The sequence below is a fragment of the Bacillus rossius genome, assembly GCF_032445375.1.
Source record: "Bacillus rossius redtenbacheri isolate Brsri chromosome 9 unlocalized genomic scaffold, Brsri_v3 Brsri_v3_scf9_1, whole genome shotgun sequence".
Classification (NCBI taxonomy): domain Eukaryota; kingdom Metazoa; phylum Arthropoda; class Insecta; order Phasmatodea; family Bacillidae; genus Bacillus; species Bacillus rossius.
The window spans coordinates 17359327-17373631 of NW_026962012.1; the positions used below are offsets into that span (position 1 = coordinate 17359327).

Here is a 14305-nt window from a genome sequence, read left to right on the forward strand (position 1 = left end):
ATTGTAAATACCTTTAAGACCATTTAATTATATATTGCCGTATTACATGTTAACGTCATTCACTGCATAAACCATTGCAGCCTATCAGCTCCGCGATAGTTTGCCGCATCCTTCACGTCGGTAACGGCCACAGGATAAACCATTACGTACAGTTTTGCCATCTATCCTGTTCGCGTGCATCGCCAACGCATAGAACCTCTCGTGAAGCGACGGTCTGACAACAGACACGGCCAGGCATTGGACAAGCAAGTGCAATGGTCTTATTAAAGTGCAGTGTCTTTTCAATCAGTTTACCGTTTATTTACAAGGCGTCCTGGGTGGCCTTAACAGCCCGGGTATTTTCAAACCGCGACGTACTCCTGCCTGCAGCCATGAGGTAGAGTCCCCGTTTTAGCCCCCTGAGATCATTTTCAGATTAATAACTACTCAAATCTGTTTCAGGCAGCGTGTGTGGCGTCAGTATATTAACAAAAATAATTGATTATAAATATTATGAGTTCTAAATTTGTGGTTGCCAATTTACTTGTAATGTGATGCATATGTTACCTATGTATTTTCCTAAGAAATACAATGCACTGAACATTACGAGCAACATAAAAGAAAATGTTCGGGCCGAAATAACCTCGCAGCTAATGTCTATAAAGACCTTGCCACCCAACTCTTCCTCGAGAGGAGGACGATAGAGAGTATGGCCTGACCATCTTACTCCCTTGAGTAAAACAACCATCCTCAAAACTGTTTTCGGTAAGTAAAACGCGCAAGGTCACCCCTAGAGTAAACAGGTCAAATTGAGACCGAGTAAAACAAACCAATTTCAACTATAAGGAAGAAAGTCTCAAATTTACGGGTGTTTAAAAAACTTAAATTTTAAGGAGTATGTTAATTGGTTTTTCATTTTATGAATTCAGTTTGAAAGTAATTTCTTTGTTTCTCAATAGTTTTGGATACTATATCACATGTTATTGGATACAAGTGTATTTTTTTCCCGCCATTTGTACTTTTTTTTTTTGCCCGCCACACGAAAACGGTTACTGGAAACAGATTTTTGAGAGGCAAAAGTGTTCGAGGTTTTTGTTAAGTAGTTTGCAGTGTTTGTTATTTTTTTTCCGTTATGTCTGGGCGTGGTAAAGGAGGTAAGTTTCTTTTCACTTTAATTGAATTTAGTTTAGCTATTTATGTTAAAGGTTATTTTCGTAAAATTGTATATTTACCCATAAGCAATGTTACTTCGTTTCTAACTTAGTACTTGAAATGCCTTTTGAAAACATAAGTTATTCTTTTAACTGCTAATAGGTTGTATTTATATAATTATATATGCCGGTAAGCTCGATGTAGTAGTACTGGAAATAATAATTTACTTGGGTGGTTTCCTAATAGGCTTTTTTGTAAAAACAATTCCAAAAATGATGTTTTTGAGCTCTACTGATTTTTCTATATTTATTTTGAAAACTTTATAGTCCTAGGTTTATAGAAACTCGCTAGTGGGCAGAGCTATGAAGTCGAGGGAAATTGGGGGTTAAAGTTAAGTAGCTTTTCCTTAATATAATTGGTAATTATTGGACGTCGCGGCTTTTAAGAACGGAAAGAAAAAATCGTGAAACATTGTTTTCACACACTACACATGTCCCTAAATTTACTCCCAAGGGATGGTTTCGTAATTCCCACTAGTTTGTAATAAAATAAAAATTTTGTATTGTACATTTTAATACCTGCATTTTTACCTGCTGTCGCTAGGTTCAGGCTGTTAACCCATAAATAGGAATATGTGTTTTCCATATACTAGAAACATTCCTGAATTAATCCTGGAAGGAAGGTTTCTTAATTCCTACAGGTTTTTGAAAATAAAAAAATAACAGTTTACAGCTTACCTATGTTACAATACCTCTGTATTCTTTTTGAAGAACTTTAGTCAATGTAGGTGTTGTAATAATGAAATTTGTTTAAATAACTACTATTGCAGTTGTAAGGTAGTTTTAATTTTTATTATTTCATATTTATTGTTTAATTAGAATAAGTATGTAATTGTATAACTAAATGGTTTTTTTTTTACATTGCAATTTAAGTACGTACTATTTTGAGTCATGTTGTAACAAGCAGTTCTAATGGGAGCCTAAAATTTTAATTGAATTGTTAACTGCCATTATCTGTGAGGAGTACGCGCTGTGCACTGAAGTAGCTGACACTTTGAACTTGGAAGTTTCTCCAGGGAATTCTGTGGTTACAGTCATCATATATATTGTGTTCATTATGGCTGGTGATTCATTTATCCAAGTTTATCCCTGGATCCTGAAGGGTTGATCCAGATGGCATGATCCTGTTGGCTTGATCCTATGGTACATTTTGCTTGCTGTTTTAGTTCAGTAGGTATGTCAAAAGTGTTATTGGCAATAAAGATATTTTGTGTCGTATATATAGTAGTAGCTACCCAGTAGGTAGCACTGCTTTAGTTTAGAGAGTTATAAAATGAGGGGAAAGGTGTGTGGGAGAATGACTGTTATTATGTGAATAAAAGGATACCTATGGTTTACAGCATCACGAAGTGTCTTTTTTTTGTGAAAGACTGACAACAGGTTATGGGCCCGGAATGCTTATAACAGTCATGGGTGATCTTCGCACCAGCGATGTTTATATTGTGTAGGCCGGCGACGTGTTCCGTACGAGCAGGGTCCTGACATGGTTACATATTTGTCAAAAATACAAGAATTGTCACTTGCTTAAACAGGCAGGAGAAGAAGTGTAGGAACAGTTCACGATTACAAAAATATTAATGTCACTGCCAGATAGATTTGGTCACTTTGTGACAGCATGGGAATCTGTAGAAACTAGTAAACAAAAGACCTGGTGGCAAGACTACTAGTGGAAGAAGAGAGGTTAAGGTCTAAAATCAAGGATGAGGATGTGGCTATGGTGGCAGGATCATATAGAGGGAACACAGTCTAGAAGACAGGGGGATTAAAGTGTTTCAAGTGTGGATTCCTGGGAATGTGGCAAACCAATGCAGAGAGGATAAAGACTTACGAAAGTTTTTGAATGTGGCAAGGACATCTTAAGTTTCAGTGCAAGCAAAGGTAGGTATAGGCCTAAACATGAAAATGCCTTTGTAATGTCAGAAAGTGTATTGCGTAGTGTAAGTGATTTGGAGGACCATAAAAGATCCACCTCTTGGATCATGGACAGTGGAGCAAGTGAACATATGACATTCGAACGTGGCCTCCTCATGAACTTTACACCAGTATCGAATAAATGTGTTCTCGGTGATGGACGTAGTCTTCAGGTGCAAGGTATCGGACAAGTTAATGTGAAAGTCTACAGTGGACAGAATTATGTTCAAAGTACCTACCTTGAACTAACTCAACGTGCAAGTTGTTTTTTTTTTCTTTTTCTTATTTTCTTACCTGTGGTTCTAATTGAACTGGAAGTGTTCATTTTTCGTTTTAAAACCTCTCCCTTTTTACACCCTTTAGGATTTGAATGTCGTAAAATGGTAAATGGTGATAGCTTTTGTATATTTATTAATTGTGCCCAATATATTTTCTAATGCCTGATTAGATTTGGAGATATAATAATTTATCTTAAAAAGTTAAAACCTTATTTACTCCTTTTTACCCCTTTAAGAATTGAATTTAGCTACCTCTGACATTTTTATTATTAATACCTATAGATTAGGCACAGTGGTACACTAAAATTGTTGTCAGAATTTTTTTTTAATTTGCCACTTATTAATCATCTAATAAACAACCATATGTTAACATTACTTTTGATATGTACTCAAAAGAGTATGTCCCATAAATGTTTCCAAATTTTTATTTCCAGTCCTTCATAAGTGTCTCCTCAAATATATAGCAAAAATTAGATTTTGCGAAAATTTGGGCAATTTTTTTAAAAGTACGGGAATGGAAAAAAAATAGGTTGTAGTTTTTTTTTTACAAACTACGGTACATTTAGGGGGGGGAAATGTGAATGTTGGTACTGCGTAAAGTGGAGCAGTGTTGAGGTGAGCGCGGGCGTGTGTGCAGGCAAGGCCAAGGGCAAGGCCAAGTCGCGCTCCAGCCGGGCGGGGCTGCAGTTCCCCGTGGGCAGGATCCACCGCCTGCTGCGCAAGGGCAACTACGCGGAGCGCGTGGGGGCGGGCGCCCCGGTCTACCTCGCTGCCGTGCTGGAGTACCTGGCCGCGGAGGTGCTGGAGCTGGCCGGCAACGCCGCGCGCGACAACAAGAAGACCAGGTGCGTGTCTTCCCCCTCTCTCTCCAGTTGCCTTCGCACGCGTCTGGCTTGTCGCATTCCGGTGTTATTTTTACATACAATTATTATTTTTTTGTTTCGACCAGGGATCGAACCAAGTTTCGAATCAATCATTACCTACTTGAATGAGTGAATTTTTTTTGATGAATTTTAGAATTTTTCCCGAATTTCTGGCATCAAATTTACTGATTTTCGAGATGGCGGCCTTAACGCGAATTGCAACATTAATAGGAACCAATATGGTGGTCGTAACGTAAATAACAAATGGAACCCAGCCTGTGATCATCGGTGATTTCCAGCTGTAGACCACGAACACTGTCGTGAGGGCTGCACTGGAGACCGGCTCCTGACAGGCCACGGCGGCTGAAGCATGTCCCTCCGAGGCAGTCCGGGTTCCACTCCCAGCGCAGAGTGAGGCTTCCCCTTACCCCCTCACTCAGTTCTTATCTTATCAGCCACCATGTCTTCCAGTAGTTGCCGACGGACGTGTTTGTGTGCTCTCCGCAGTCTCTATGTTTACTTAGTTTTTGTCTAGTTAGTTCAGTGAAAAAAAAATCGGAATCAATACTTCATTGCTTAATGAGTCCGACTTTTCAGAATCCACCTTACCCCTAAATGATGTTAATATATGTGAAATAGACCTATACTCTCACGGGAACATGTTTAGGTCCCAGACGAAAAAACTCCTTCAAAATCCACGTGAACCCATCGCGTAGCGTCAGGAGCCCAGTCGACAATAACCAACGCGTGTACAGCAATTTCTTGGCCGTGGTACAACACAGATGCAAGTCCAAACCCGAAGATAGCCTTGAAAACAAACGTGAAAGTTACATTAAAAATATTTATTTATTTATTTATTTATTTATTATATTTGTGACATGCACACCAACAGCCGAAGCTTTGGAGGTGTGCACAGAACAAGTAATAAAAACACGACACATACAAGCGAATAAATACAACATAAACAGGATAATAAAAGACGACACATACAAGCGAATAAATACAGCATACACAGGATAATAAAAGACGACACAATAACAAACAAAACAAAACAGCAACTGAGATAATCTTAACTAAATGATCTAGAATGGGAAGAATAAACAGGATTATAAAATTACTCAAGATATTAGGGTAATCATAAAAAATTAAAATTTAAAGTTTTTAATAAAATTTTCATATTTATTGAAATTTGAGATAAGTCTGTAAATTAAATCATTATTATTGTGTAAGGAACATGATAGGGATCGAAGGCGGCTTTTGAACTGCGGGACTCGAATACCAGAGTTATCAAGTAAGTATAAGCAATTAATTTTTGAACTATAGCACTTAAACACAAACAGGGCATCCAGATGGATGTGACAATTTGAAAGAGATTCTAATTTGGGTAATTGATGGTGTCTAGAACTAATTATTTTGAAAAATTTATTTTGTATGGATTCAATTTTGTCACTATCAGTGGTGTTAATACTGTTCCAGATAACTGAGCAATATTCGAGTTTACTTCTAACTAAGGACAAATAAAGAGTAAGAATGGAATCAGTATTAGATGCATAGTAAGTTATATAATTTATTAAAAATAAGGTTCTACGGGAAAAGGATACTAAAGAATTAACATGTTGATGAAAGAATAGTTTGGAGTCAAGAATAACACCAAGATCTTTTATACTAGAGCTTTGGAAATTTTTGAGTTGTCAAGAAAATAATCATATTTAACTGGATAAATTTTCCTTGTGAAAGAAATAATTTTTGTTTTATCTTTGTTAAGTGAAACTAAATTCATTTTACACCAATTATCAATTTCAGTAATATCAGATTGAAGAAGCAGACAGTCATTTAAGGAGGAAATTTCTCTGGATATTTTAAGATCGTCAGCAAACAGAAAACCAGTAGTATGATGAAGAACTTTAAAAATATCATTGATATAAATATTGAATAATAAGGGAGATAAAGTACCCCCTTGAGGCACACCAGAAGTAGCATGATATAAAGTAGAAGTGTTTTTATTAAGTGAAACAAAGAAACATCTATCTTTAAGGTAACTAGTAAAACCAGGTTATATAATTATTACAGAGACCGAAATTAGAAAGTTTAGCTAGTAAAATGGAGTGATTGACAGTATCAAAGGCTTTAGCCAGATCAAAATAACATGCATCAACCTGCCCCCTTGTTGTAACTTTATTGTATATAGGATTAATAAATGAGAGAAGATTAGTAGTGACGTCGTCCAGGGCTACGCCCATCTGAGCCCGATGTGCCACCACCTCCCTCCCCTCCTGTTAATCCTCCCGGCTGACGTGTTTTAAATAGCGCGCCGCCGCAAGAGGGCGCTGTAGAATCAGTGCTTCGCTCCCCAAGATATAATAATACTGTGCAAATCTTTTGTTTTGTTCCCCAAGTGCCATATGTTTTATATTAAAATTTATTGTAATTTTTATGCATTTAAATCACTAACCACGTCCGCGGCACGACGGGAGACAGGGTAACTGTTCAGGGCGCTTGGCACCAAACACCCCCCCCCCCCCCCCCCCTCTCTTCTCCCCGCTACCTCTGCGGCCATTATTGCTTGTGCAGTCGCTTCCCGTCGCCAGCTGGAGAGAGACGCTCCGTTCCGGCTCTCCGAGGAAGGCTTTTCATAGAGCCATTGTGTTTGCGTGCTTCGAGTGTTGTTTGTCGGCGTGTGGGGTGCCCTGAGATCCCACTGCGTGGTTAAGGTAATTGCGAAAGGGGGAAACCAGTCACGCCGCCACACGGGCTACGTCACGCCTGAGACAGAGTCTTCTCGCCGGGTCCGTGCCCCCTAGACACGGTGGCGCCCACTAAAAGTACGTTATAAATACTACCGAATCCCCCGACCTTGTCAGTAGAAGTTGTCATACTATTTCTAAAGCCATGCTGATTAGGAGCTAATCTGTTGTTTATTGGGAAGTTAATATGTTTAAATATTATTTTTTCAAAGATTTTAGTAAAGCCATTTAATAATGATATAGGCCTATAATTAAATACACTGAGTTTACTACCCTTTTTATGTATGGGAATAACCTTAGCTATTTTCCATTTAGTGGGAAATACTTGTGATTTTAGACTTGTATTAAATAGATGCAACAATAGAGGCATTAGAATAAAAGAGCAGCCTTTAATAATGAAATTTGGTATACCGTCAGGACCAGTAGACATAGTTGGTTTTAATGATTTAATTTCCCATAAGACCTGGCTCTCTGATAAGCAAAATACAGGAATTGAATCGTGAATAATATCGGGATCAGGGATACGAGGGTGGTTGGTGGATGGTACATATACACTAGCAAAGTACTTAGCAAAGACATTAGATAGAATACCTGGATCATTACAGATATCACCATTGACATTAAGAGAATGAGATTCACTATAACCATTTTTCATAACATTGACATATCTCCAGAATTTTTTAGGGTTATTCTTAACCTTATTATTGATACTACGATTCCAATTAGTTTTATCACGCTTAATAAGATTTTTAACTAGTGCTCTATATTTAGAGAAAAGAAGGTAATACTGAGTATTATTGTTTCTTTTATAGAGTTTATGAAAGTGTTTTTTAGATTTTAAGGCATGAATTAAATCACCAGAGAACCAATAAGGATGTTTAGAGGCCTTACGTGTGGATAATGGAATGTGAGTATTGATTTTATCACAGATACAAGATGTAAGTTGATCTACAAGAGCATTTACATCAGTGTTATAATATTCATCCCAATTGTGGGTTTTTAGAGAGTTATATAGACTTAATCGCCAGCTTTGTAGTTTCTGAAAATAGAATCTGGAGTAAAATTGTATGAGGTCGCCTCAATAAGTAGGTTAATAAGTAGGGTAGGATGATAGATATCCTCTTTGACCAGAGATTCGACAGCTTTTTCAACCACACAATGGGATAGATTAGAAAGACAAAGATCTAGAAGGTTATTGGAAGATTGTATTAGGTTGTGCTGAATTAAATCCAAATATGCCTATGAACGTGAGAATTCAAAATATATCCACGCTCAAAATGATACCTAATTCTGCAATTAAGAAAAAAGCTCTCTTTATGGCCAGATTTGACACAATTGTTCAAGAGTAAGAAATTATTGAATATATATCTAGCAAACTCTATAAGGCACAAGTAAAAGTGACCAAACTTAAAAAAAAAATTTATTTAAATGCTTCCTTCCGTAAGGAGGTTCTGGATGAAGACACCAACAGAACTAATAATATTGGATTCTGGCCCAGCAGTTGTCAGATAAGCCCCTTCTACGGGAAACTACACCTCGGCAACTCTTAAGCAATGTTTCCACAGCTGAGATCCCCAGCATATCCACCATCACTAATGCATCCACATCTTCTGCTGCTACATATGCTTCTACTTCTTCCTTGGTGCCTGGAGGAGCATCTCGTTAAATCTCTGTGCAGTTTATCTATAAGGGGTTTGCTTTTCTGTCAAAGCGTACGAGTCAAGGCCATCAAATTTTTGGATTACCTTTCACATTTTGATAATGATTTAATATGTGTTACAGAAACATGGTTTAGTAATAACAGTATAAACTTGTTTTTTAGAACTGATAAGACACCCGGCACAAATTTGATGGAAAGAGTTGGAGTGGTTTTAATTGCAGTAAACAACAAACAAATACAAAAATATTATGTAATACCTACGCATTTATTTAACCGTCTCGGAATTGAAGTGTTTTGGATAAAATTAAAAACCCTTCTATAAATTTCTAGCCATTGGGAATATATCAATATTCCCCCCTCAAACATCTCCCTCAACATATACAACTTACTTTGAAGATCTTCAAGATAACTATGGGAGTTCACAAGATAATCTACTAATAATCGGTGATTTGATTGTACCAGGTGTCGACTGGTCTCATTTACATACTCTAAATATACCCTCTTTTATCGCATAATCGTCGCACCTATATTTTAGGGTGTCAAAATTTGGATAATAAAAACCTCTCGCGTAAACGTTCCATGGTGTTTTTGGTCCCGCTATTAGATTCAGAGCGCTTTGTGTGGGTATTTTTTCCGTATAAAACAATGTATTTTAAAGTAGAAATCTAATATTTATTCGGACATTACCACTTACTTATTTAATTAACGGAAATACAAACTTGTCTGATGTGTAAATTTTCTTTTAAAGACGTTTTTAAACGTTATAACCTGTATCTGATCGTCTGCGTCGCTGCGGTGTACCGCTTATAAAAATGTAGCCAGTGCTTGTTGGATTCATGTTTGGCTATGTTTCTTCCTGTATAGAGCGCACACACGTAGTCGAATATCGATATTGATATCTCGCCGAGTGCATGCAACGCGCGCGCTCTGTCTTGTGCCGAGTTTACTGCATTTGATAGCCAGCACTCTTTCGTGGTGTGTACTACAACGATAGTTACACGTTAGTTCAGGCTCGCATTCAGGTCACAGATTTTGTTTTTCTATTTAAATTTGAAGTAAGGTTTTTGTTTCATGACTTATTAATTTAAATTGTTTAGCGTGCTTTTTTATAATCTAATTTTTAAATTAACGTACTTTCCTTAAATGGGTTTTGTTTTTGTGAATAACTTTACCTAACTGTTTTTTTTTTTCCGCATAAAAATGGCACACCATTCACACTTTATTTTAGTATAAAATGTAAGACGATTTATGTGATAAAACACGATAAGCACTTTAATTTTTGAAAAATTAAAATGTTATTATTCGGACAGTATAATCGGTTTCACTGTCAGTAAAGGATGGTTTGGAAAGGTACGCGACGTGAGTTGGTCACGCCCGGGCGGGCAAGTCAGCCAGCCGACTGACGAAGTACATAACCACGTATCTCCCTTTACGTGGTGTCTTACTTGCCATACAAAGTGAGATGGGAGCCATATAAAGATTAATAGTGTGACATATTTATTGTTGAGTGTTGTTCTACGCATTTATATTACGTAAAGTATATTTTCCTACACAATTTTGGAACACATTAAATAAATTAGCCTTGCTATTTATGGAAATTAATGGTTGAGAATGCTTTCGAATAACATGAGCATTTTTAGGAACAAATTAGTCGTGCTAAGTGAGGGATAGGTGTATTAATAAATTCTGCACATTCTGATCTAATAGTACCACAAAGTCACACATTGCATAGGTACTTGCCAATTTTTTATGGTTTTATTTAGTTTGTACGGGGAAAAAATTACATTATGGTTGTACGGAAATTATTGCTTGCGAGTTATTTAGACCTTTTATTTCCAATAGTGAAAAAGTATTTATTGTTTGTCTGCGTTTCATTTCTGTTACAATATGTCAGCTTGTTTTGTCACGTAGACAAGAAAAGGCTAAAAGCATTGAAAAGAACTAAATTGAGAAGATTTAAAGCTAGGGACATAGCACAGCTAACATTGGTGAGTTTTTATTGAAAACACTTAACACAGAAGTAATATATTCTTAATTTTAATGCTCATTTTATATATATATTGTTTATAATATTTAATGGTTGCTGTTTAATATTAAATGTTTGGTTTGGTTTTATTATCATTTTTTCCATTAGGAGTGTATGATAATCAAAAAAATTTGTTTCCCAATCAGACTAAAATTTGGAAAGAAAGTATTTGATTAGTGCTCTGTTTTCCTGGAACGAATCGGGGTAGGCCGGTGGATTCAGACTTTTTTTTTTTTTGTTGCAAATTGGGGCCCATGTGGTTATGGAAAACAATAGTATAGGTTAATGTTATTTAATATTTAACTTGTAAACTTTACAGTATTCTGAGGTTTTGGAAGTGTATTTTCTGTAGTTTAAATAAATTGAAAAATTCTAATTTTCACCCAAAAAAAGGGGGGGGGGGGGGGCAGAAGTTAGCATAAAAATTTGGGTTTTTGGCATTTTTGCAATGTTATAAGTGCATGTCAGTAGTGATCGTGAACAGAACAAACAGTAGTGAGGCCTCTAAACACTTGACTATCCGTCACCACTGGACTTCCAGCAGTGCTGGAACAGTGGCAGAGCTGAGCCAGGGATGACATCACTGCGCAAATCTGAACGCTCCTGGAAGTGTCTCCGGGCGAGTGTTCCGTGTGTCCGCCGCCCGTCGAGGTGCTCGGAGCGCCGTGTTTACTGCCACGTCTGAGGCTCAGCTCACTCATTGGTGCTGGAGGTGTGTGTGTCTGGAAGCACAGTTTAACAAGATTGTTTAGGTTTGTGTAAAATTGTGTCTTGGGATAAGCTTGGATACATGAAACACCAGCAATAAATGAACACAGAATATACAATGGTTGTAATCGAAGAATTCCCTGGAAAGACTGCAAAATGTAATGTGTCTTCAATGCACAGCACGTATTCCTCACAAAAAATGAACAATGTTAACAATTCAAATTTTGGCTCTCATTAGACTCGTTCGTTACAACGTGACTCAAAATAGTATGTACTTTAAATGCAAAATTACAAAACAAACATTTCGTAATACAATTTATCTGATTACAATAAAAATACAAGCATTAAAATTTCCTTAAAACTGCAATACAGTAGTTATTTTAACGAATTTAATTATTACAACACCGCCTACATTGGGTGAACATAAACAATGAACGTCAGCGATTCCATGAATACATACGTATTGTAATGTAAGCTGTAATTAATTTTTTTACAAACCAGTGGGAATTAAGAAACCTTCCTTGCAGGGTTAATTCAGTATATGGAAAACATATATTCCTATTTATCAAGGGAAAGTAATGAATGGCGGCTGCAGTATAAAAGAACGGGTATTGTAATGTAAGAAATAGAAATTTTTTTTACAAACTGGTAGGAATTGTGAAACCATCCCTTTGGAGTATATTTAGGGACATATGTAGTGTGAAAATCGTGTTATCCATTTTTTTTTTCCATTCTAAAAAGCTGTGACGTCTGATAATTGCCTTTGTTATTGAATAATTCATGTATCGGTGATGGTGGTCATCAAAATGCTCTGGTCTGCAGTAGAGTGATGTAGTGGATGTCGCACCGCCCCGCCCGTGAGAGGCGGGGGATCGCGTGCGTGACGTGCGTGGGGCCGTGCTGGCAGGATCATCCCGCGCCACCTGCAGCTGGCCGTGCGCAACGACGAGGAGCTGAACAAGCTGCTGTCGGGCGTGACGATCGCGCAGGGCGGCGTGCTGCCCAACATCCAGGCCGTGCTGCTGCCCAAGAAGGCCAGCCAGGCCCCGGCGCCCGCCAAGGGCGGCAAGGCCAAGTCCCAGTCGCAGTCCCAGGAGTACTGAGTACTGAGCCGGCGCTCCTCACGCAGCTCTTTCAGTGTGACTGGCCGGTGCGGTAGAACTGTTGCGATTCCAGAGCGTGTGTGAATCACCAAAAAATAAAAAATTTCAACGTATGCTGTTTTTAAGATTAAACTTATGTATTTTTTATGTGTTTCGTTTTTTCTTTGCCAGTCCTTATTAGCGACCTGCGTACAGTCGCCCAGCAAGCTGAGTTAAGCTGTAGCTGCCACGTAAAACCTTTTAATAATAATTATTTGCCGGCTGTTCAAGGGCCATGCGAAGCCTTATGGTTTTCTAAACTTTTGTTTGTCACTTAAATGGACTGCTCTTGCTTAGAGCTTTTTTTTTTTGTCGTCATAGGATAAAATGGTTCTGATGCTTATACAGTGAACTGCACTCCACAATTGGTGATATGTTTGGGTGGGGGAGAATTACTTTTCCAAGTGGTGTTATAAAAAAAACTGCAGATGTTAGCTAGGCTTGCAACAGTTTTTGTATGGTTATGAATAAATTTGAGGTATTGTATTTCTTTTGCTAGAAAAATGCTAGACAATAAATAAGTAATAATTCGGGACAAAAGGTAGGTATTAGAAAATTTGGGACTGTTGCTAAGATATTTAAATAAATTATCACTCGAGTTTTGAATAGTGAAATATTGTAACATCCTATTCTAATTCTTTAATAGGTATTTAAAGGGACAGGAAAATGATAAGTGTACAAGGAGGATACTATTAACTATTCAAGGGGCTTCAACCCCTACCAATAGTACATTTGTAGTACTGGGTTGGCTGATTTAAACCACACTGGTATAATTTTTTTTTTAATTATTTATTTCTAAATATAATATTTTAATTATTTTATGAAAGGTCTAACTCCACTCTAATAACTACAAAAGTTTGCTCATTAATGTATCTTGTGATTTACAGGAACAAAAAAATTACATAATGAAGATCTCATCATTTATATTATATGAATAAGTTATAAATCATACCCAGCCTAATACTCCTAAAATTTAAAATAGTATTAAATAAATAATCCCTTCTTCTGTGGGGAATCCTCAACTTTACTGTAAATCCCCATTCTATGGGAAACACCCATTCTGTGTAGGATCCTCTTCGTATGGTGAAATACTTTTTCTGTGGTAAAGCCCCAGTCTGATGTGCAGATTTTCCGGACTTCAGTTCTTTGATGTTTTAATTTTTCTGGTTCAACATGAGTGGCAGAAAGTGGGATGTTGTATGGCTTTCATTTGAAAAAGTTAAGAAGGAATTGAGGAAAGGTGTGAGTGCCAAATGTAATAAATGTGGCAATGAACTGCAAGGTCAAGTCCTCAGAATGAAAAATCATCTATCCAAATGTGAAAGTTCAGCTACGCAAGGTAATGAATATGATGCAGGTAAGATCCATCAAGTGTCTTGATTTAAACAGAAAACATGGTTGTGTTAAATGTGCTACATATTGTAATTTATATGAAACCAAGTCATTTAGGAATGTATGAAGTTTTCATTTTTAACATTAAACAAGTCGCATATAAATATCAGTAAGCTTGCTCATATTTTATTTTGCTTTTGACTGTTTACATTTCAAGCATTGTATTCAAGTTCGACTTTTATTATTGATTTTTGATAGTCTAAAATAATATTTTAATTATTTTGATACCAGGAAATAATATTTTATGATAATTAGGGATTTTTATAGCCTGGAAAAAAAAAATTATGTTTATTATTATTCTGAAATTATATCCAACAATATTGTCATGGTGTATCAAAGACAGTGCAGTATCGACACTTGCTGCATAATTCTAAATCCTTATCTTAATTTC

The 14305-nt window shown here is 36.9% G+C and overlaps 1 protein-coding gene across 1 annotated transcript; it reads left to right on the forward strand.

Moving 5' to 3' along the window:
- The first annotated feature begins 805 nt into the window (after window positions 1–805).
- On the forward strand, window positions 806–12630 carry LOC134542665 (histone H2A-like). The gene is made up of 3 exons (XM_063387096.1): window positions 806–1133; window positions 4017–4224; window positions 12288–12630. The coding sequence occupies exons 1-3, from the start codon at window positions 1112–1114 to the stop codon at window positions 12481–12483; spliced, it is 426 nt and encodes a 141-aa protein (XP_063243166.1). The 5' UTR covers window positions 806–1111; the 3' UTR covers window positions 12484–12630.
- Window positions 12631–14305: the final 1675 nt, after the last annotated feature.

Coding starts and splice junctions, on each gene's coding strand:
- LOC134542665 (XM_063387096.1), top strand. CDS start 1,112: ATGTCTGGGCGTGGTAAAGGAG. Junction 1,134..4,016: donor GTCTGGGCGTGGTAAAGGAG/GTAAGTTTCTTT, acceptor GCGTGTGTGCAG/GCAAGGCCAAGGGCAAGGCC. Junction 4,225..12,287: donor CGCGACAACAAGAAGACCAG/GTGCGTGTCTTC, acceptor CCGTGCTGGCAG/GATCATCCCGCGCCACCTGC.